The 25,222-nt window shown below is 35.8% G+C and overlaps 1 protein-coding gene across 2 annotated transcripts; it reads right to left on the bottom strand.

Moving 5' to 3' along the window:
• Positions 1–309: 309 nt before the first annotated feature.
• On the bottom strand, positions 310–25,159 carry Med17 (mediator complex subunit 17). 2 transcript variants are annotated; one of them, XM_077796887.1, is made up of 13 exons: positions 24,788–25,159; positions 22,042–22,208; positions 19,303–19,522; positions 17,595–17,731; positions 17,419–17,503; positions 16,760–16,912; positions 15,763–15,893; positions 14,405–14,589; positions 7,572–7,709; positions 4,054–4,171; positions 1,958–2,117; positions 1,433–1,582; positions 310–970 (listed from the first exon to the last, which is right to left on the bottom strand). In XM_077796887.1, exons 1-13 carry the CDS (start codon positions 25,035–25,037, stop codon positions 936–938), a joined length of 1,929 nt encoding a protein of 642 aa, XP_077653013.1. In that variant the 5' UTR covers positions 25,038–25,159; the 3' UTR covers positions 310–935. The 2 variants fall into 2 exon arrangements, with proteins under 2 accessions (XP_077653013.1, XP_077653012.1); XM_077796886.1 differs by lacking the exon at positions 310–970 and having other exon boundaries at positions 1,018–1,582.
• Between the last annotated feature and the right edge of the window lie 63 nt (positions 25,160–25,222).

Raw genomic sequence — 25,222 nt, 5'->3', positions numbered from 1 at the left:
TTTTTTTTTTTTCTTTTAAAGAAAAAGAGAGAAGGTGGTGGTACAGGCTTTTAATCCCAGCAATCCAGGAGGCTAAGACAGGAGGATTGCAAGTTAGAGGCCAGTTTGTGCAATTTGGTGAGACCCTGTTTCAAAATAAAAAATAAAATTTATTAAAAGGGCTGGAGATGTAGCTCAATGGTATGACACCCCTGGGTTCATCCCAGTACACAAAAAGAAGAAAAGAAGATGGAGAAATACAAAGGATTTTATTAATGATAATCTTATAAATTATTAAAGTAGAACATTTTAAAAATTGAAAGCTTTACTTATAAGGAGACCTTACATATATTATTTTCAGTGCTATTAAAAAGCACATAAGCCTCTTACTAATGGGAATTCTTCTGGCACGCTTTAGAATGGGGTAAGTACAAACATACTACTTGAAAAATCAACCCATTAATACATTACTTTTTTTTTCCCTTTGAGAAAGCAGAGAGCTAATGGAAAAGACTATAATTAGAGGAAGCAATCCAAGGGCTACCACAGGGAGCTGGGCATGAACATGAACTTAGTGCTGCTCATGAGGTCTCTCAGGTTGGAGAACAGACAAAAAAGACAGATACAGTTTTTGTTTTGTTTTGCAGTGTTTGGGATTGAACCCAGGGCTTCATGCATGCCATGCAAGCGCTGTACCACTGAAGTACATCCCAGCCCCAAATCGGCAGCTTTCCATGATTTCAGCTGCCCCTTCCAAACAATTTCTATAACTACCTGCTTAGACCAAGACATGCAAAAGAAGACAAATGGAGAAGAAATCCTTCACTTACTAATACAGGAGCACACCCTAGGAGCCCTAGAATTAAAGGGAAGACCTGTTCCTCTGCTGCCATGTGCTTGTATACTTCAAGGACAGGGTCTGGCTTCATCAGTGCAAATGAAGTTCTATAAGAAAGCTAGATGATAGAGTGTCTCAATGTCCTTATGTGATCTGTTTTAGAAACAGTGGAATGAGAAGTTGATTAAGGAAACAATTCATTAGGGCTATTAAGAGCTCGGCAAAAATTGGAGATTTTTTAACTACACACTTTATTTGATGCTAACATCAAAGACTGGGTATTTTAAACAGCAAATTTAATCCCCTCCATTAATAACACTTTCAGGTTAACTGCAGTATAAAAAAAAATGTATTATTTTACATCTCCCCATATACCTACAACTGTACATAAACTTCTGCATTTCAAAGTACATCACTTATAAAGTGAAAGATTTCAAATTGCTAGGAAAACATTTACTAATTATTATTTTTAAATAATACTCCTTTGGAAGATTTCTCTTCTTTGTGCTTATAATTAATTTGCAAACATCTCAAGTCAATTTCAGGAAAAAAATCATAGCAGACAAGGGCTAAGTGCAGACATAAGTAGCTCCATTTTATAAACAAAGTTTCGACCTTCCATTTTATTCCACTGAACTTCTTTAAATGGCCCACGAAGATGACTCCATTTACCATCTTGTAAAACATCACTTTTTGGAATGTCTTTACACTGGTTACGGGGAAACTGAACCATAATCTTGCTGCCACTTTCAGGTCCATTACGAACTATGGAGAAAAATCAAAATGGGATTTATCCTTGTTTTCTGATTTGCAAAAATGAGTGTTAATTACTATTTCTATTACTATTTCCATGTTTACAGCTATATTTTTTAAAGTTTTTATCCACAAAATGTTTAGGTCTGCAGTAGTAAAAATGTTGATGACACTTTTTGAGGATCTACTAGAAAATGTGCTCGCCAAACTGAACATTTTTATAACTACTATAAAGAAAAGTAATAATCTTGTTTTGAATAATAAGTATTATCAGATAAATATCAGTGTATGTACGTTAACTACTACTTTTACATATACTTAATTATTAAAGCTAAATATTAAGGTCAAACTCCAAAAGGTCTGTTCTTTCAAAGAAGCAGAGAGTACCTGAAATAGCATAGTCACCACTCGGGGAGGCCACTGTTATGGCAGAGGCATTGCCAATACTCTCTATGGGCCCAAGTCCCACATGATTACTGAAGCTGAGTACCTGCCAGCCCATAACCTTGGCTAGCTGTTGAACTGCATGAACCTGATGCTGTGACATCTGTGGATGAAAAAAGAAATTTGACTGACAAACAGTACAGATATTTACTTTGCAATTTGATCATGCTCATAAACTTTTGTTGGGGTTTTCCATGTCTTACGTTTGAAGAGTCCTATTCTATGTGACTACTAGGGAGAAGGAGCAGAACCCCATCTTCCACTGAAGTAGCTAAAATTGCCTGATACTCAAATCCCTTGTCTACCAGCAGCTTCAAAACAGGCACATGAACTAAACTTGGCCAACTGGAGTCTCCTGATAGATCACTGAATGTAAGGCATCACTAAAAGTAGCAAGCAAGTATCTTCTACTCCCTATTCAAATCCAGTCTCTACTGAACTTCTCTGCCCTGGGAGGCTCAAGTGTTGGCTACCAGCTTCTATGTCCTCTGACTTCAGGCAAAGGCAGCCACCTATGTAATGAGGATTATCAATGAGAGCCAGCAAGGTGGCAAGGAAGAGAGTGTGATAAAAGCATTTATTCCCCTGGTACTTTCCCTGTGAAGTTATCCAGACTGGTTGTTTGACAAAAGGCTGCTGGTCTCATCAAGGTGGCTTGTTTTACATTACTCTCCCGTTTAGAGTTCCTATAACTTATTCTTTCCCCCAACCCTGGCCTAGGACTGGTGACTACTAAGACCCTGGGGCCTGGTTACCCAGTTTCTACTAACAGCAAGTTACCACACTGTGGCTTGGTGGCTCTCCTACACCCATAATATTGTACATAGACCCTAATCAACAGACCCTCCCGAGTATGCCATCTTTTTTTTTGGTAGGGGACAGGGTACCAGGGATTGAACTCAGGGGCATTCAACACTGAGCTACATCTCCAGATCTACTGTGTATTTTACTTAGAGACAGGGTCTCACTGAGTTGCTTAGCATCCTGCTGTTGCTGAGGCTGGCTTTGAACTCTGGATCCTCCTGTCTCAGCCTCCCGAGCCACTAGGATTACAGACATGCACCACACACCCGGCTTGTCACCTGTTTCTTGGTCATACGCTGAATGAATGCATTCTGCCACCAGTGGGGATGCAGTAGTGCCAGGAGAGCAACATTGCCATTCCCCTACCTAGCTTCCTTTGATCCCTGCCATTTGCAAACCTTCACCTCTACACTTCCCATCAATTCTGGGAGTTATTCAGTAACATTCCAATACATTTTTATGTGTGTGCTTCAGATAACCAAAGCCATTTAGGACATAATTAGCTAAGAGCTGTCGTGCCTCACAAATGCATTTTATGTATTTGGCACCAAAGAGGCAAATCAATATGATGCAAGAATGGAGAGTTTTAGTATTTTTTTTCCCTTAATTTTATGTGGGGAAAAAAAAAGTATTATACACTAGTATTTCAAAAACTTATCATTTCTCCCATAATTCAGCATTTCACTAGATTAAAATTCACAAACAAGATACGAAAAGTACTGCCTTTTATAGATGAAGGACAGACCAGAAACTTGTACAGTGTCACAAAGAAAGTTTGTGGTAGAGTGGGGACTAGTACCTAGTACTTTTCTAGACTGCCTTAATATGAGGAACTCTCTCCTAGGGTTAATGATTAAAACATTCCACTTCTTTTTATAGATAATGGTCATTATAGTTTTGTATCTGACCCCCTTTCTCTAATTTTCTTAGGTTAATATTCACTTCTAGTTCTGAAGAGGCTAAACCTCAGCAATCTGCAAAACAAGAAACTTGTTAATCTCAAAACTTGTTCTTCATCCAAAACACAAAGTACAACAAATCTAAGAATTTATCAACACTTTCGACTAACCAATAGGTCACAAATTATAATGTTAAAAATTAAACGAAAGAGCGGGAAACACTGATTTTCTCCTTATATAACTTACTACATTTTAACTACTTCTTACTCAGTTTGCTCTTTAAGCAGTTATAATATAAGAGGAAGGGGCTTATGATCTGTAGTCTGCAACAATTACCTGAGATAGAAGAAAATCCTGTAGCTCCTGCTCCTGATGAGACAGTGTAATTACTCTTCCATCTCTGTGTACAACTCGAATCTGATCAACTCCAATATTCAGTTGCAGCTGAATGGACCTTTATAGACACATACACTAAAAATCAGAAATGTTCAAAAAATATATAGTACTACAAACAGTAAAACTTAATCATGGAAAAATCATAACAGTTTTACTATGCTACATCAACACTTCTGGGGAAGAAAAGGTCTTCTTTGGTTCAACTGAACAATCAGACTCATTGCAGATCACAATGAACATCAGTCTACTCAGGAGGCCAACATCAGATGCTCTTCTTCTAAGGCAGTCCACACAGAAGCACATGCAGGTGTCTACACAGCAGCAGTACACCTTTCTTACGAAAAAATTCATATTGGGAATATGTATAACTGTAGAGGAGTATTTCCAGGGTCCCCATAAGAGAGATGCTCAGTTTTCCCATTCAGAGAAGTCCAAAGTCATCCCCATCAGCATTTAGAATTCCCTTCCATCTGCTGGATGAGGTGGCCCCAGTGGCTCAGGAGGCTGAGACAGGAGGATCTCGAATTCAAAGCCAGCCTCAGCAATGGCGAGGTGCTAAGCAGTTCAGTAAGACCTTGTCTCTAAATAAAATACAAAATAGGACTGGGGATGTGGCTCAGTGGTCTAGTGCCCCCTGAGTTCAATCCCTGGTATCAAAAAGAAAAAAAAAATTTCCCTCAATCTAGATGCAGTTTACCATTTTGGGATCATGTTTCAATAAACAATGACACTTAGTAATACAGATCATATCTTTCCTTATCGGGTTTCTCAGAAATTGGGACTATAGTTAACCAAAGGTTAAATTTTCGTACAGAAAATAAAAAGGTTTGGCCCTTCCTGAATTAATTAGCAAACAATTCAGAATACATACATTCTATTAAACTGGCTTAGGTTAAACAAAGAAACTCATAAAATATTCAATAAATAACATTCAGATCACTGCAATCTTCTAAAACAACCTAAAATTTTAGCAAAGAACACGCACAAGAGACTGGAAATCCCTCAAATTAAATAACTTAGATAAACAAATATAGAAAAACAGCACCGTCTTTCTATGTTTGATATATATATATACCTCGTTTTTAACATTGTTTTATAGCAAGTATTTGTGAATAAGGTATTTTAACAATAGTCTACATAAAGTTTTGATTTTGATCAATTGAAATTTACATTGTTTTTTTGAAAGAAAAACACAAAACTCAGAAGGCATGAAGAAAAAACATAAATCTAAGCAAATTTTAAAAATATTTTTAAAATAAGGGTATAAAAGAATAGGAATTTTTATTATATACCATAGGTAGGAACATACTTGTGACTACCACTTTGAAAAACCATTTGCAATATGACTAAAAAATTTAAATGTTCTTATCTTTTGATCCAGCAATTACATCATCTGATAAAAACTTTATCTAATAAAGATATATTTGCACATGTGTAAGTTACTTTTCTGGCACTCAGCAAAAATGTTCATTAATAGAGGGTTAAAAGTCTTGATACATAAAATGAAACACAAGGCTGAAAAAAGAATGAGATAGATCTATGTGTTCTGAAAAGGAATGTTTTTCACTGATATAACATTTCAGAGTGAAAAAGCACAGAATCAGGAAAGACCGCTTATTAGCATAGTTTCTTTTTGGGGTGACAGAAATGTTCTGAAATTAGAAAGCAATGATAATTATATGACAGGGAATTTAAAATTGCTATGTGAACCCTAACCCTTATTTTAAAAAAACACACAAATCTGTGTAAAAGAAACAGGTTATAGGTGAAATACATATGCCTGTAAATGCAGACTTTCCTAGAAAGATGTGTAAGACTGTTTAACATGGCTTTTCCTGAGGAGTTGTGAGGACCTTTAACTCTAAATGTCATAAATTAACTCCAGCTCTAAAAGATGAGAAAAAAGGCATCTTATTAGTCCCTTCTACTCCCTGATGCCCTCTCATTCTGTCAAGGCTACATTATTACTAAACTTTCTTCACAGAATTTACATTGGGTTCTATAATTAAATCTAACAGTTGTTTTGGTCTTGGTTCCAGACATAAACTACTGAATGCTGATAATTTTTTCTTCCTTTTGTGCTCACTCAATATTTTTTTTGTTTATATGTGACAGCAGAATGCATTACAATTCATATTACACACATAGAGCACAATTTTTCGTATCTCTGGTTGTATACAAAGTATCTTCATACCAATTATTTTATTATGGAGAAAAATTAAACACAAACAGAAGTAGATTATAATATAATGAAGGCCTATGGTCCTATCACCCACCATAACAGTTTAAAGACCCACTCAAACTTGTTTTATTTATATTCAACACCCCCCAACAAACAAATTGCCCTGATTATTTTATTTTCTGAGGTACAGAATTAGAAAACTATACCATAAGGAGAGTGTTTACTCCACTTATATATAATGTGTGAAAATGCATTCTATTGTCATGTATAACTAATTAGAACAAGTAAAAAAAATACAAAAATAAAAAGAATTAGAAAACTATGATCCAGCTTCACTCTACCTTTTTGCCCTGGAATTTCAAAATTATTTTTTTGTTCATTGTATGCTCTTTTTTAATCTTCCATATTTGATCTTACATTATCTACTATTTTACATTTAAAAAACAGTGAATTAAAATTTCCATAATGAAAAACAGCATTATAAATGCATTTTCCACTCATACTCCAAATGGTGGCAATTTTGTCTCTCACAGTGTTTTGCTTGCTGTAGTTAGTTAGGTATGTCTGAATATGCAGCTAACACTTGAAAAATAAAAAGGGACTCACAGATCCTGACAAATGTATGCTGGCAGTTCTCTCAGACTAACCTGGAAGAAGGAATTCAGCTATATCTTGTCAGTTATTAAATTTTGTAGAGACTGACATGAGACCCAAAACCCCTTTTCATGGCTCCTAGCCAACTGTATTAACTTCTGATGTGTGAATGCAAATCAAATACACTGTATTTCCATCAATGGACAAAAATCATTCTGACCCCTTCACAGACAGACAGCTATCAATTTACTTTAAAGGGCACAATCATGAACTGGATTAGATCCAGATCAATACTAGCTCTGATGAGAAACTTCAGCTGTTCTAGGCACAAAATGGAGGGTATGAGCTCTAATATAAATGGCCCTCTTTACTTCTTCATATAGCCTAGACTTGCCACAGCCTCTAAACATGAACTAAACATTAGAGATGGCAAGACAGCTTTCTATTCAGTGCTGGAGTTTACCTCTTACTGTAGCTTAAATTGTGACATTTATCTAAGAGACACTATATTAGATATTCTTACCTCTCATTCTCACAAACACTTTATAGCTGATATAATTTGCTGGAATGTTATGCCACCCAAGCAAATAGAAACCAAAAGCTTAACATAATCACTCAACAAAAACCGGGACATAACAAGCATCTTAACATTAGACACCTACCTTTTATTTTTGATACTTACTTGCATATTTGTTCATAACCTTGTGATGTGATTAAAACTTTCACACTAGATTCATAAACATCATTGATATTTGACCAATGAGCCTGTATCTGAGGATCCTCAATGCGACTTGCTAAGCTGTCAATGGTTGCAGCAGTTCTTTTAAAGAAAAGAAGGTAAAATTTTTAAAAAGTCACCATGTAAATGAAAGGATTTAAATCACTCATAACATTTTCATGAAAAATTGGAAATTAGATGAGTACTTTTGAAAATGTTACCACTTTAAAAAAAAGATCTTACAGAAAGGTACAGAGAGTTCTAAGAACCTCCCACATGCTGCACTGATGTGCTGGTGCTCAGCTTCACATTACAACATGCTGTGGTCATACACCTGATTACCACAATTCAGGATGCATTTATTCCCTTTTAACTCCATTAGTTTGGTCTCACTCAAGAAAGTTTGTCAAACCACAAGTGAGAAAGATACTTCTCTGGTACTAACTTGATATGAATCATTCATAAATGTCTGTACTTTATCCCTGGTAACAAATGACTTGGGACACATCCATAATTATACCTATTATTGTAATGGAATCATCATCATATTCAAGAAAAGTTGGAGACTTTAAATACAACCAAAATCTTGGGCTGAGGATATAGCTCAGTTGATAGAGTGCCTTGCATATATTAGGCCCTGAGTCCGATTCCCAGCACCACAAAAAACAAAACAACAACAAAACCCTCCAAAAACAAAAACAACAACAAAAATCCTTGTACTCCAAGAGAGAAAATATATTAATACAAGTGAGAAATGAGATTCAAGTACTCATCATATACCAAATATTGTAATGAGTATAGTATTACTTAATTTAACACCCATTGTGTTAGATAGGTACCATCATCTCCATTTTTTAGAAGGAAAGAAAAAGAAATTTAGCAATGTTAAGCAATATGCCCAAGGTTGCGTAGCTGCAGGCTAGGCTGCAAAACATTGGAGTCCAATTTCAGCACCAAACCAGGGAATCTATTTCCAAATACAGTAATCTTTCTTTTGTATCTTACATAATAGTAACTGTTTAGATCCAAAGTATAAATCATAGGGCTAGGGTTGTAGCTTAGTGGTAAAGCGCTTGCCTAGAATGTGTGAGACTCTGGGTTAGATTCTCAGCACCACATATAAATAAATAAAATAAAGGTCCGTTGACAACTTAAAAAAAATACTGAAGGCTCCTAGTTTCTAATTATCTGGAAAGACAGTTATATCTTATGCCCTTCATATAATTCATAGAATATTTAACTTTATGTTCACTCAGAAATTTTCAAGATTAGTAATACACTCAAATTAACAGCTTTTGTCACTGAAATTTATAAATGGAATATTAATAGTAACCTACTATGTAATACTTTACTGTTTCTAATTTACTGGAAAGAGAAAGAAAAGCCTTGAGAAAATAGGAAAAAATAAAAATAGCCACTGGGGACAAGGGGCTTTTACATAAACACCTGTAAGGTTAGCTCCATTACGGTGTCTTATATCAGTTCCTAACTTTTTCTTCTTTTTCCATGATTTGTTTCCCTGACAGTGCTTTGAAATGCCTATAACAGATAGATATATATGTGATAATATTCCACTCAGCACGTACCAATAAACTGGAAGTAAAAAATACCTAGTAACTGAGAACTGGGAAGAAAACAATGGAATATTCACATAACAATACATCACATGACTACTAAAATATATTTGAGAAGCATTTAATGAAAAAGAAAAAGAATTACAATATAATACTAAGTGAAACCAGGATATAAGATTTTATAATTCTAGGACTAGGGATGTGACTCAGTGATAGAGCACCTGCCTATCATGATCAAGGCCCCAGGTTTGATTCCCAGTGCCAAAGAATAAAATAAAATAAAAAACTAAAAAATATTTTAGAAGATGGGTGCGGTGGCACTCGCCTGTAATTCTAGCTGCTCAGGAGGCTAAGACAGGAGGATCTTGAGTTCAAAGCCAGCCTCAGCAAAAGCGAGGTGCTAAGCAACTCAGTGAGACCCTGTCTCTAAATAAAATATAAAATAAGGCTGGGGATGTGGCTCAGTGGTCAAATGCCCCTGAGTTTAATCCCTCGTACGAAAAAAAAAAAAAAAAAAAAATTTTAGGATTCCAGATTTGTTTAAAAAAAAAGAGAAAGAGAGATAAACTCACACCAACACACATGTGTAAAAATACATTAATGTGTTAATAGATTTCACTGTATATAGTATTACATAGATTTTTTTTTCTTTACTGTTCTTATTGGACATCACATTATTTGTATAACTGGGGCAAAATTAACATTTTTAAAGTTTTGCTGCTTACAAGATGGGTACTTACTACTTTCAAATTTATAATAGCGATAAAGACAGCTATTTATTATGCCCCTCATATAATTCATAGAATATTTAAATTTATGTTCATTCAGAAATTTGCAAGATTAGTAATACACTCAAATTAATAGCTTTTGTCACTGAAATTTATAAATGGAATATTAATAGTAACCTACTATGTAATACTTTACTGTTTATAAGGAGCTTTGGCATATGTTTCTTAATTTAATCCCAAGATCAATCTTATATCCCCAACTAAAAGGAAATAAGTATAGAGCCAAAGATACTAAATGACTTGCCCAAAGTTACTTGCCAAGTGACTGAGCACTGGCTTATTAAACACATTTTTCATCCTAAATACCTTACTCCTTCCACTGTATCATACTATCTTCTTATACATATCTTCCTAATTCATTTAAGTAAAAGCTGAATGGCCTAAATTTCCATCTAAGACTAGGAACTAATGTATTAATAAAACTATGATTGTATCAGCAAGAAAAAACTGAAAATCAACAATAAAATATCAATAATAAAATACAAGATAAATAAAGTATTGATTGAATGACAATTCTGAAGTACTATCAAGGCAAAATTATGAATGAAGTAAAAACTGACCTCCTCACCAAGTACCAACAATGAAATAGAAGAGCCACTCTTTAGTACTGAAAAAGATCACATTATTTATGTCCAACCACATCAAGTCCTTCTGTAAACAATATGCATAAAAGAAAGAAAATAAGACTAGGAGATACATGGACTTGGGCACATTAGTTCACAGTCTTAGAATAGAAATTCAGCTTTTAGTAAAATGAATTAGGAAGACATTAGAAAATACAGGACAAGCCTATAATTCTAGCAACTCAGGAGGCTGAGAAAAGAGGATTACAAGTTTCAAGCTAGCCTTAGCATCTTAAGCAAGACCCTATCTCAAACAAACAAACAAACAAAAAGGAATAGAAAAAAATAATAATAATAAAAAGGACTAGGGATATAGCTTATTGGTAAAGCATCCGTAGGTTGAGTCCCCAGTAACAAAAATAAAAATAAAAATAAAGAAGAAAGAAAAAGATAGCATGATAGCATGATACCATGGAAGGAGTAAGGAATTTAGGATGAAAGATAAATTTAAGCTGGGGCTTAATCACTTACCAAGAAACTTTGAACATAAATACCAATTTTGTTACTTTTAACTTTGTAACCTTAGGCAAGCTTCCCTATATTCTCAAAGCCTCAATCTTCTCACCTGTGAAAATGGGGTTAACACTATCTACTCCAAAGAACAGAATTAAAACGGAAATCAATAAATGTTATTCACCACATCAATAGACTTAAAAATAAGAACCATATGATCATCTCAATAGATGCAGAAAAAGCATTCGACAAAGTACAGCATCCCTTTATGTTCAAAACGCTAGAAAAATTAGGGATAACAGGATCATACCTCAACATTGTAAAAGCAATCTATGATAAGCCACAGGCCAGCATCATTCTGAATGGAGAAAAATTGAAGGCATTCCCTCTAAGATCTGGTACAAGACAGGGATGCCCTCTCTCACCACTTCTGTTCAACATAGTCCTCGAAACACTGGCCAGAGCAATTAGACAGTCAAAAGAAATTAAAGGCATAAAAATAGGAAAAGAAGAACTTAAATTATCACTATTTGCAGATGATATGATTCTATACCTAGCAGACCCAAAAGGGTCTACAAAGAAGCTATTAGAGCTAATAAATGAATTCAGCAAAGTGGCAGGATATAAGATCAACACGCATAAATCAAAGGCGTTCCTGTATATGAGCGACAAATCCTCTGAAACGGAAATGAGGACAACTACTCCATTCACAATATCCCCCCAAAAAATAAAATACTTGGGAATCAACCTAACAAAAGAGGTGAAAGATTTATACAATGAAAATTACAGAACCCTAAAGAAAGACATAGAAGAAGACCTTAGAAGATGGAAAAACATACACTGCTCATGGATAGGCAGAACTAACGTCATCAAAATGGCGATATTACCAAAAGTTCTCTATAAGTTCAATGCAATGCCAATCAAAATCCCAACAGCATATCTTGTAGAAATAGATAAAAGAATCATGAAATTCATATGGAATAATAAAAGACCCAGAATAGCAAAAACAATACTAAGCAGGAAGTGTGAATCAGGCGGTATAGCGATACCAGACTTCAAGCTATACTACAGAGCAATAGTAACAAAAACAGCATGGTACTGGTACCAAAACAGGCGGGTGGACCAATGGTACAGAATAGAGGACACAGTAACCAATCCACAAAACTACAACTATCTTATTTTTGATAAAGGGGCTAAAAGCATGCAATGGAGGAAGGATAGCATCTTCAACAAATGGTGCTGGGAAAACTGGAAATCCATTTGCACCAAAATGAATCTGAATCCCTATCTCTCGCCGTGCACAAAAGTTAACTCAAAATGGATCAAGGAGCTTGATATTAAATCAGAGACACGGCATCTGATAGAAGAAAAAGTTGGTTATGATCTACACGCTGTGGGATCGGGCTCCAAATTCCTCAATAGGACACCCATAGCGCTAGAGTTAACAAATAGAATCAACAAATGGGACTTACTCAAACTAAAAAGTTTTTTCTCAGCAAAAGAAACAATAAGAGAGATAAATAGGGAGCCTACATCCTGGGAACAAATCTTTACTCCACACACTTCAGATAGAGCCCTAATAACCAGAATATACAAAGAACTCAAAAAATTAGACAATAAGATAACAAATAACCCAATCAATAAATGGGCCAAGGACCTGAACAGACACTTCTCAGAGGAGGACATACAATCAATCAACAAGTACATGAAAAAATGCTCACCATCGCTAGCAGTCAGAGAAATGCAAATCAAAACTACCCTAAGATACCATCTCACTCCAGTAAGACTGGCAGCCATTAGGAAGTCAAACAACAATAAGTGCTGGAGAGGATGAGGGGAAAAGGGCACTCTTGTTCATTGCTGGTGGGACTGCAAATTGGTGCAGCCAATTTGGAAAGCAGTATGGAGATTTCTCGGAAAGCTGGGAATGGAACCACCATTTGACCCAGCTATTCCCCTTCTCGGTCTATTCCCTAAAGCCCTAACAAGAGCATGCTACAGGGACACTGCTACATCGATGTTCATAGCAGCTCAATTCACGATAGCAAGACTGTGGAACCAGCCTAGATGCCCTTCAATTGATGAATGGATAAAAAAAATGTGGCAGTTATACACTATGGAGTATTACTCTGCATTAAAAAATGACAAAATCATAGAATTTGGAGGGAAATGGATGGCATTAGAGCAGATTATGCTAAGTGAAGGTAGTCAATCTTTAAAAAACAAATACCAAATGACTCCTTTGATATAAGGGGTGTAAACAAGGACAGGGTAGGGACGAAGAGCTTGAGAAGAATATTTACAGTAAACAGGGATGAGAGGTGGGAGGGAAAGGGAGTGAGAAGGGAAATTGCATGGAAATGGAAGGCGATCCTCAGGGTTATACAAAATGTCATATAAGAGGAAAGGAGGGGTAAGTCAAGAGAATACAAATGGAAGAAATGATTTACAGTAGAAGGGGTAGAGAGAGAAAAGGGGAGGGGAGGGGAGGGGAGGGGGGATAGTAGACAATAGGACAGACAGCAGAATACATCAGACACTAGAAAGGCAATATGTCAATCAATGGAAGGGTAACTGATGTGATACAGCAATTTGTATACGGGGTAAAAGCGGGAGTTCATAATCCACTTGAATCAAACCGTGTAATATGATGTATTAAGAACTATGTAATGTTATGAACGACCAATAAAAAAAATAAATAAAAAAAAAAAAAAAAAAAAGAACAGAATTAAATAAGTAAATATGGGAAAAAATTCTTCCAAATCATAAAATGTTTGGGAATAAATATCTCAAAGATGGGTTACTGAACAAAGTATGGTGTTCTGCTGAGAACAATGGCGCACTCCTATAATCCCATTTAAACCAAGTAAGGAAATCACAAGTTCAAGGCCAGCCTGGACAACTTAGCAAGACCTGTCTCAAAATGTTTTTGAAAAAAGGATGGGGACTTAGCTCAGTAGCAGAGTGCCCTGGGTTCAATCCTAGTATTTAAAAAAAGAAAGAAAGAAAGAAAGAAAGAAAGAAAGAAAGAAAGAAAGAAAGAAAGAAAGAAAGAAAGAAAAGGAAGGCAGAGAGGAAGGAATGAAGCAACTTGTCCTAAAGCACATCCCTAGTCAGTAATCTTTGCAAACATTTGCTGTAGTGACAGAAGCAATACAGTAATTTAGATCAACCATGGATCAAAGTCTTCCCCACACTTGCTAAGACCTAGTCCACCACCAGAAACTTTTACACTGCAGCCACCTTCCTCTCCCTGGGAAAAAAAAAAGGTTAAAACATCCAAATAATAACATAAATGAAACAACTGTAGAAAGAGGACTACAATTTCAAAGAAAAACAGTAACTTTATTCATCCTTACCTACTCCTCAGAAAAATATGCTTTGCTTGTTTAATTATTTTTTCCAGAAGTCCTTCACTGGACTGTAATGAGTTAATTTCATTTTTATCAAAAGCTTGAGGACCTGAAAGTCTCATTCTCTTGTGGCCAAAAGGTGCACTTGCTGGGTGAGGCATCATGATGGAACTCAAGGTCTGTTTATGAAACTAATAAAAATAGCCATTTTAAATGACCACTAGCTATAGAGTAAATACTATACAATGTTCAATAAAAAACATGGCTCATATTTTGGAAAAAGAGAAGTCAATGGATATGAACTATATACAAAAGAAATGTTGGCACAGAAATATATGCAAGTTATCTTCTAGATCATGCATAATACAAGTTTGTAGACAAAAGGGCCCCCTCTCAAGCTATAACTTTTATTTTGAAAGTTTTAAAAACAAAACAATTATTATTCACAGAGTCTTATCAAGAGAATGCATACAATCAGGACATAGTTATCCCAGTACAACCTCAATTACTGGTTCCCAAACCTGGCTGTCTATTAGAACCCTGGAGGAGCTTTTAATTTTTTTTTTTTTTTTAATGTTTAGAATTTTTTTCAGTGCTGGGGATTGAAGCCAGGGCTCAGTGAACTACAGTCCTAGCCCCCAAGTGTCTTCAAAAAATACTGGCTCTTACACTATCACAATCCAGCCAGATTTTTGAGTGAGTTAAGTAGGCTGGGCTATGTACTTTTATAAAGTTTCTAAGGAGATTCTAAAGAAATTAGCCTTAAACTATGAATCAGAACTTTGGAAACACAGTTGGAGATGACCTATGTGTAGAATATGTCCTGAAGTAACTCAATATCGCCATTCACAGGCCATGGCAAGATACTTTTCCTCACACTGTACCTTAATCAGAATCATCCTACCCTTGGCACCCTTTATCATATGCTTCTTATATTTCTCCTATACAATGTGTATACTTGTACCACTAAAAAGTAGGCATGGAGCCAGGCATAATGGCACATGGCGGCCTGAAATTCCCAGTAACTCAGGAGGCTGAGGTAGGAGGAACACATGTTTGAGGCTAGCCCTGGAAACTTAGCAAGACTGTCTCAAAAAAAAAAAAAAAAAGACAGGGAGTGCAGCTTAGTAGTAGTGTCCCTGGTATCAAATACACATCCCCCATCACCACACACACACACACTCTTGGGTACAGGTACTGGGTTAGGATCACCCCTGTATACCTGGGCATGTAGCAAGGTTCTTTCATTTCAGGTAGTCAATGTTGTTGTTAAATGAATAACTGAGGCACAGGCAAGGATTAGTGCATAGTCACTGCCCTGGACATGATTACCACAATGCAAAGAAAAATGTTTATTTCATTACCTCTCTAATCAGTAGATGCAAATTATGCTCTAAGACATAGAGGTGGTCCTCTGGACTTTGCTTCTCAGTAGCAGATTTTTGGGATTTCTTATCATTTGAGGAATGGCACAAAGAAATAGATAACTGCAAGCCTATTTACAAAAAGAAGCAGGACAGACACATATAAGCTAAGATATAGACAGGCACAAACTGTCTCCATAAAGTATAATCAGAATAATTTCTCAAAAAGGCACATTCTAAACTTGAAGATCAGGCTTTATGATTAACATTTTTATATGAAAATGACCACTCATGAATATAAGAAACTCATATGTCTTTGGATGATTCAAATTCTATTGACCTATAATATGGCTGCCGACCTTTAATTGTGGCTGAAGACTGGTAAATATGCCATACAATTATTTTTTTTCTTCCTACCTTAAAAAAAACAAAACAAAACACAAGGTTTTTGCTACTGTTGATTTTTTTTTTAATACAGAGTTGGTATCTGGTCTTGTCAACTGGAAGATAGACACCCTCCCCTGCTCCCATTAGAACTGGGATGGAATTTTTTCACTTCTAAAACCTATTCCTCCTTCCTAAGGACACAATCCTAAGAGTTTATGTAAAATATAAGAGCACAGCTAATTATAAACTGAGTTTTAGAATAAGTAATTGCTCTTGAATAATAAAAACCCAATTTCCACAAATTAGAAATATAATAAGTAAACATTTTTAAGCTAACATTTCATTTAGACAGGACAGTATCCCTGGTAAATCTAAGTTGTTTAACTGATGCTGAAGAGTAGCCATGCTAGTGTAAATTTTTTATATACACTGCTTTAAAATCCAAGAGTTACACCATTTAGTATAGAGAACAGACTTGGAAGTGTAGCTTGTGTTTTGTACTTTACTGGCTGCTATTCTGGATAGCACACTATTCTCTCTTTGCTTTTGTTATTCCCCCTACACACCCAAACAGCTATCCATTCCATCTCAAAGAATTATCTGATCATACTTGGAAAGGGCTGAGAGATTATCTGGTTTTTCACCACAATATGTGGGATCTGTGATTTGATCTGAACAGCTTCCCGAGAGAGTTGTGCAAAAATTTCTTTACATAAGAGAACATTTTGTGCTGCTTCTAATTTTGTCTGCCAATGTGGTGAACCTGAAAGACAAGAGGTTTATGTATACATCAACTTCTAACCATATTATGTATAATCCAGCTTACATGAAAACTTGAATACATAAAACAAGTTTGGAAAACACTGCATTACTGTATACTCTTTCTAAAATATAAAAATCTTACTTCTTTCACACAGAGAAAACTAGTAAATAAGTTCAATTTAGAGCAAAAAAAAATTGCACAGCTATTCACTAATGCTTTATTTTTTTATGACATTTTATTTCAAATGGCAGAGAAACATAAATTAAATTTTGTATCCATTTAATATTCTATGGAAGTATATTAAATTTTCTCATTCAACTATTTGGAGTTATTGTGAAATAGGAAACTGTGAATGTCACTTAGTTAAAACACTACTACTTATGCTTTATTTACAAATTATAAAAAGTATATTTCTAATTGTTCTTACTCCAAAACATCTATTTGTCTTATCTATATTTATTTTCAGTTTATCTAAAAATATAAATTAAGAAAGAACATAACTACACCTGGTTTGGATTTGGGCAGAGGTCTTTTGAAGAGGTTAACTGTGCCAAGATCACCTATGTCTGGAGCCTGTTTTTGAATGGAAACCTGTATGACAATAAACACAAGGGGGAAAAGTTAGCAAACCAGCTTCAGGGCAATTGATAAGAAGTTACTTAAAAAGTGCTTTGACAAATACCTTGATGTATGCAGACCCCTCTAAATCACTAGGAATTTGTACATCAAGAGGACAGTAATCTTCAGGTATCTTCTTATCCAGATCAATATCTGTATTCTTTATTACTTCAAATGTACCATGATGGGGAAAAAGAGACCCTAATGAGATATTAAAGATAGGAAAATAAAAAACAACACATTAATTTAGCACATGTTATTAATTATGTAATACTATATATCCACATCACTGAATTATAAAATTAAGTTCCCACTAAAAATATTGTGTATTTTGAGCTGGACATGGTGGCACACACTCAGGATAATCACCCAAGTTTAAGGCCAGCCTCAGCAACTTAGCAAGGACCTGCTTAAAAATAAAAATATAAAAGGGACTGGAATCCCTAAGCAACTTAGTACGATCCTGTTTCAAAATAATAAATTAAAAGGTCTAGGGATATAGGTTGGTGGTAAAGTGCTCTTGGGTTCAATCCCCAGGACCAAAAAAAAAAAAAACTAAAAAGGGTTGTGTGTTTTGGAGGAAGGTAAGAGCAGAACAATGAGCAAAAGGATTAAATGAAGCAGGAAAAATAAGTTATTTACCTTAAAAAAAATTCCTTAACTTAATGGTATCATTATAATATGAACTCCACAGACCACACAAATTTTTGTAATGTAGTTTCTAATGGAGTTTCAATAAAAATGGAAGTGTTTCTAGAAAATAATTAAACCTTACAAATGTACTACTTCTGGAGCTCAGTCTCTGTAATCAGGTTACAATTAAAAAGTGTTCTGAATTCAGCAACAGAAAGAAAAAATAGTGCACACAATACCCTTTTTTCAACCAGTTATCAGATTTTGATGTGACTGTTTTTGCGCCATACAAAAATCTGGGTAAATCTGTTAAATTATGTGACCTGTTGGCAATTAAATGTAACTTTTATAACAAAGGAAGATAATCAAAGTCTTCTTGCAATTAAAAATGATGTATTTGAATCCTTTCATAATCATGGGTGGTCATCCCAAAGAGAAATTAGGTTATATACTTGCCCATAATTATTTGTGGGAAAGAACTTAGAATTTTTAAAACCAGCAAGCACTGCTTTTACAGACCTTCTACTAAAATGTAAAAATGGACGTATCATCTTGAATTCATGTTTGTAATAGGATTTTACTTTCAGAATTAAAAATTCCCCTATTCACATCAATGCAGAGGCATTTCAGTCCTCTAGTGTTTAACCAAACCACATAAACTTTTCTTCCTTTAATTTAAGCATAATGATGCCCTTGCTCTGGCAAATGAATCCTTTTTTTTTTTTTTTTTTTTTTTTGTGGTGTTGGGGATTGAACCCAGGGCCTTGGGCATGCAAGGCAAACACTCTACCAACTAAGCTACATCCCCAGCTCAAATGAATTCTTTTAAGATATCACTCTACAATTGCTATTTCAACTATCCAGCCTCATTCTTAGCATTCAAAGCTTACATCTCTGATCCAGGAGTCTTATAAACCTCATCTCTGAACTTTCTGTTAAGTGTACTGAAAAGGTTTTCAAACTGAAATTAAACAATAAGAGTAGTTTCTGGCTTATGTGTACAGATATTAAATTTTCAAAATGTAACATGTAGCTAAGAAACAATATAATGTCTCCTTTCTAAGAAGGATGTGTATGTAGCATTACAATTAAACCTATACACTTACACAAAAAGCATAGTTTATAACAATTATCTATACCTGCACTTCTGTAGCTCAGATCCCCAAGAATTTTATCTCCAACTTTTCTAAGTTTCCAGTGTTGCCTTAATCTCAAGAGCTCAGAGTTGAAGTCTCTTTGTAGTTTGTTTTCTTGATTTTCCGTAACTGATTTAGTCAGTCTTTCCGCTCCCTTCAACAGTATTTGTGCTGCTCCAGCAAGTGACTTCTTTTTTGATATTAGTTGCAATGTCTGAGGATTCTATAAAAAACAATTCTAAACTGCAGTTTTGTATTATTTTTAGATGATTTTAAATTCAGAAACAAAACATCTACTCAAAAGAAAATTTAGAAATTAAAGAAAAGCAAAGAGAAGTTGGATGGGAGGTGAAGTATGCATAATAATGCTTTAAAAAAATAAACTTAGAGCAGGCACAATGGCACAGAACTTTAATCCAAGCCTGAAATCCTATCTACTCAGGAGGTTGAGACAGGAAAATTTAGCAAAACCCTGTCTCAAAATTAAAAAAAAACAAAAAAAATTAAAAGAGCTGAAGATGTAGCACAGTGGTGAAGCACCTCTGGGTTCAATTCCCAGTAAGGTAAAACAAAACAAAACAAATTCAACAACGATAAAAAACCCTTATCTCCAGCACCAGTGGTAAAAAAACAAAACAAAACAAAACAAACACCTTAATTTATTTCTTTGGTCAATTCATATAGAATTCTGTTAAATGAAAAACATCACAATGGACCAGAAATTAGAACATAACACTCGACATGAGTTTACCAGTGCTGGGTTAGGGTCCCTTCTAATGCACTGCCATTCCTCTCCTTATATACTGCCATCTCTGCCCCCATCAATGTGTATACCCTTTTGTGACACTCACACTTGCAATTAACATCTAATCCTGCTTGGATGGTAATTTAATGTGATGGCATAAATCATTATATATATAGACAGTACAATGATGCCTGACATATATTTGATTTGACGGATAAAATACATGACTCTAATGGAGTATAACTCAAAAATCATCTTGTATTATCACAGCAATTAAAATGCTTTTGGAATTAAGACCAAAAACATGTAGCATTAATATTAAATGTACTTTACTGAATGCTGACTTTTTTGATAACTGAATAGAAATCAAAATCTATATCATATATACATACATATATGTTCATAATCACTACCAATTCATGTATTTTATTAACCAGATACAATTCCCAAAAGTCACAAAGTCAGATTTAATAAAAGGAAGACTGCAAGCTGTATAAAAAGTCAAAAGCACATAAAATGTTTCACAAAAATGCCACAACAATCTTTTGATTATATTAGGAAATCTAAGACAAAGAAATTCCTAGAGATCATAAGAAATTCCTGGAGAATGCTTTCTAGGAAAAGCACAGAATGGTGGGAAAGTAGTGTGCTGAGTGAGGTGCTGCAGCTCTCTCTGTCTTTGCTCTCTAACTACTGGCTTCACTGTAACCCTCAACACAGTGTAAACCTCTATGGGCCTTAGTTTTCTCTCTGCAAAAGGAAGGAAGCAGATTTACTAAACTCTATGAAGTCTTCCAAAACCATGTCTCTAGATTCCAAAACTATTACTATGTGAGAAATGATGTTGCAGACTCTTCATTCACCAATTCCTCCTTCAGCTCCTTTCATTTTAAAATGTTAACTGAATATATTCTTTATCAAATATCAACAGTTCTACCCAGTTTTCAATATCCTCCATAATTCTGCATAACTTTTCCAATCAATCTCTAAAAAACTGGAGGGGGGCTGGGGATGTGGCTCAAGCGGTAGCGCACTCGCCTGGCATGTGTGCGGCCCGGGTTCGATCCTCAGCACCACATACAAAGCAAAGATGTTGTGCCCGCCGAAAACTAAAAAATAAAGATTAAAAACTTCTCTCTCTCTCACTCTCTCTTTAAAAAAAAAAAAAAAACTGGAGGGGTTAGTCAGAAGAGAGAACTGAGACTCAGAAAACAACTTACTTAAAGTCACACAACTAGTGAGGGCAGAGGTAGGATTTGTACCCAAGTCTCCAAAGTCATTTTATTATCACTTTTTTTCCCCCTGCTACACTGGTGATTGAACCTAGTGGTGCTCTACTACTAAGCTACAGCCCCAGATCTTTTTTTATCTTTCATTTTGAGATATAGCCTCACTAATTTGCTCAGGATGGCCTCAGTTGTGATCTTTCTACCTCATCCTCCCAAACTGCTAGGATTATAGAAGTGTGCCACCACACATGGCTTATCATCACATTGTTGTAAAATATATGACAGATCAAGGACCCTAAAAATGTGTTAGGATTTGGGAACCATGGGTATAGGGACACACACCTGTAATTCCAGTGACTCAGGAGGATGAGGCAGGAAGATTAAATTTCAAAGTCAGCCTCAGCAATTTAGCAAGGCCCTAAGCAACCATGTCTGAAAATAAAAATTAAAAAGGCTGGGGATAAGGCCCAGTGGTAGAGCATCCCTGAATTAAATCCCCAGTACCAAAAGGAAAAAAAAAAAAAGGGTTTTAGGAACTTTAAATTATTATAGTGTTAATGAAATTTAACTCTTCCAAAGGTCAAAGGTATATAATAAAATAATAGAAGGTGCAATTTTGTGCCTTTGTTTTTGATTAGTTAATCTTCACATCTACATTCGGACTTCATTTTTCAAGAAAGGAAAAGGGAACAATACACACAACCAAAAAATGGTCCTGGAATGTATTAAAAAGCCCCATAAAGCTTATTCAATAAAGCCCATAAATACCTGTTTTGGAGGAAGTGCATCCTGAGAAACAGGATCAAGAGTCATAAATTTTTTATCTTTAACAATACTGAGAACATCATACAGAACACACATCTCTGTAAGGGCACTTCTCAAATTGTTCCTCACTGAATCCCAAGGCCAAAGGGAAGGCTGAAATTTTACCAACCCTAGAAAATGGGAGAAAAAGAAATACAGAAGTGTTACATTGGATAGAAGATAGAAAACTCATTTAGAGTTTTAGAGTACTAATAGAAAAAATAAAATTGAAATAAAAAATATATTTTATTTCAAATTACTTTTCCCAGCCTGCCCATTTCCTACATACTTTCTTGAATCTTTATTAACATTTAAATTAGCAATCCTACTATGGCAAAACAAATATGATATTTAATTTCCACAGGTTGTATCTATCATTATAACATTATAGATTTTTAAAATTATTCAAGCCCGCCCCCCACCCCACCCTTTTTGGTACTAGGGATTGAATCTAGGGGTGCTTTACCACTGAGCTACATCCCCAGTCCTTTTTAGTTTTCATTGTGAGACAGGGTCTTCTTGCAAAGTTGTGAGGCTGGCCTCAAACTTGAGTTCCTTTTGCTTCATCCTCACCAGCTACTGGGATTACATGCCTGGTTCTTATGCAAGGTTTTCAATGATCCTTTCCCTTCAAGCTTTTAGTATTTGAATAAGTAATTTAGAGAATTTCCAAAATACTGAAAAGTATGAACTAAAAAATGGCCCATTGCAGGGCATGTTGGTGCTCGCTTGTAATCCCAGTGGCTCAGGGAGCTGAGATAGGAGGATGGCGAGTTCAAAGCCAGATCCAGCAAAAAGCAAGAGGCTAAGCAACTCCCTGAGACCCTATCTCTAAAATACAAACTAGGGCTGGGGATGTGGCTCAGTGGTCAAGTGTCCTTGAGTTCAATCTCCAGTACACACCGCTCCCCCAAATTGACCTATAATGCCAGAACCAATTTTAGCTACTATTAATACATGTTCCCTTTAATTACACGCACACACATACACATATATTTTATTAAATACATACTTGCTATACAGAATTCTGACAAAGAATGAGAGTAAAAAGTGAAAGTATGCCAGGCATGGTGGACTATTCCTGGAATCCCAGAGACTAAGGAAAGTTTGAAATCAGCCTCTGAAACTTAGGGGAGATCCTATACCAAAAGAAAAACAAAAATAAAAACCAAAAAAGATGAGGATAAAGCTCAGTTGTAAAGCCCTCCAAGGTTTAATTTCCAGTACTAAGGGGAGAAAAAATATTTTCCTAGTCATTCATATACCTATATAAAGTCTGAAATGACTATAATGTTTCTTATTATTATACTTAATCATTACAGCTGGTAAATATACATATTCCCATTTTTCTATTACATGCTCCCCTTTCCCCTTTAATATGTTCTAGAGATAACTTCCATGTCAACCCAGATAGAACCACTTCATTCTTTAACATCATGATATTTGGAACTTGAATGCATAATACATTTAACCATTCCTCTTTAACAGACTTGTAGATTACTTCCAACAATGCTAGCAGTTGTAAACATCTAGGACACATACTCATGAACATACAACATTTTTGTAGGGTTAAATATTTAGGCATGGTATTGGTGGATCAAAATAATGCACATTTAAAATTTTGCACATATTAAAATCCCAAAGTGTCTTTATTAATTCACATTTCCAACAATAGGTATTAATAATCTTTTAAAATTTCTGCCAATTTTATGCATCTTAACTATTTTCATTTCTCTCCACTAGTGAGACTGAGTTTACAATGTTTATTAGCATCTGAAGTCTCTCTTCTATGAGCTGACATTTTATATATCTTTGGCCTAGTTTTCCAGTCATCTTTTTCTTTTCAGTTTGAAGGACTCTTTGAATATCAGGGATTATCAACCAATTACGTAATATGTACTACAAATACTTTTCCCAGACTGCCACTTACATTTTGCTTTATGGCATCTTTTTTAATTTTAAGTTTTATATAGTTATATTTTCCTTTATAAGGTCTATGTTTCCTATCTTAAGTCTCATATTTCCTAAGTTATATGATTTTTTTGTTATTTCTTCCAATATTTTGTTTTACTTTCTTCATTTAGGAGAATCCAAAAACACACTGATGTTGCTTCTTTAATTCTCTCCTAAGTAGCCTCCTCCATTCCAGTTTAGTTTTCCCTATAATTCATTTATTACAAAGCATTCAGAGTAATCTTTAAGAACTCAATCTGTCTCCTCTTCAAAAACTTGCAATTGTCTTTTTTTTTTTTTTTTTGTGTGTGTGTGTGTGTGTGTGTGTGGTGTTGGGGATAGAACCCAGGGTCTTGTGCATGCAAGGTACTCTACCAACTGAGCTATATCCCCAGCCTGCAATTGTCTTTCTAACTCACTCTAAGACCACACAGCTAATAAGCCATAAGAGGTACTGAGCTCTTAACCACTAGTGTGACACATTATAGGCGTCTGTTTTTGTTTTTTTTTAAGTGATTATTGGAACACTTCACCAATGACATGGTCTCAACCACTCCCTCTCCGGGGGACCTGCACAAAGAGTGTCCTAAGAGTCCAGAAATGTCTGAGGTGTCCGGTTATGACAAAAGACGACGATGAGATTACTACTGAGTGAGAGTGACACTTTCAAAGTAGTCCCACGCAGGCAATCTCACCGAGCGCGGGAGAGAGAGGCAGAGTGACATCATGCCGGCGGGCACAGAGACCCCAGCCCTACCTTCCTCGTCGTCCTGGTCTGCACTGGACCCCGCGCCCGCCCAATCCTGCGCCTCGCCCTCGGCCCCCGCCGCCTCCTCCTCCTCGGAACCAGAACCCTGGCTGAAGTCGATCCTCTGGGCCAGACGCGCCAGATTTTGCGACATGGACAGCGGCTGCAAGTAAGTCTCAGTGCCATCCAGGCCCACCTCCTGGACCTGCTTCTCGCAGGCCGACTCGATGCTGATCCGCACAGCGCGCACCCCTGACATGCTGGCAGCTTCAGTGGGCTGGAAGCCGGCAAATCCGTAACCCTCCCGAAGACAAACAGAACCCCAAGAACTAAAACAGCTCCGGCACAGCGCCGTCCCCAGAATGCTTTGCGACGTTTCCGCCCCACAAGTCTCACGGAACGAAACCGGTGAGGCTCCGGAACTCCGGGAGCGTTTCCGGTTAA

The sequence above is a fragment of the Urocitellus parryii genome, chromosome 4 (genome assembly GCF_045843805.1).
Source record: "Urocitellus parryii isolate mUroPar1 chromosome 4, mUroPar1.hap1, whole genome shotgun sequence".
In the NCBI taxonomy this organism is placed as follows: Eukaryota; Metazoa; Chordata; class Mammalia; order Rodentia; family Sciuridae; genus Urocitellus; species Urocitellus parryii.
The sequence above is the reverse complement of the archived record's forward strand: the minus strand, read 5'-3'. Positions and strand labels throughout refer to the sequence as shown.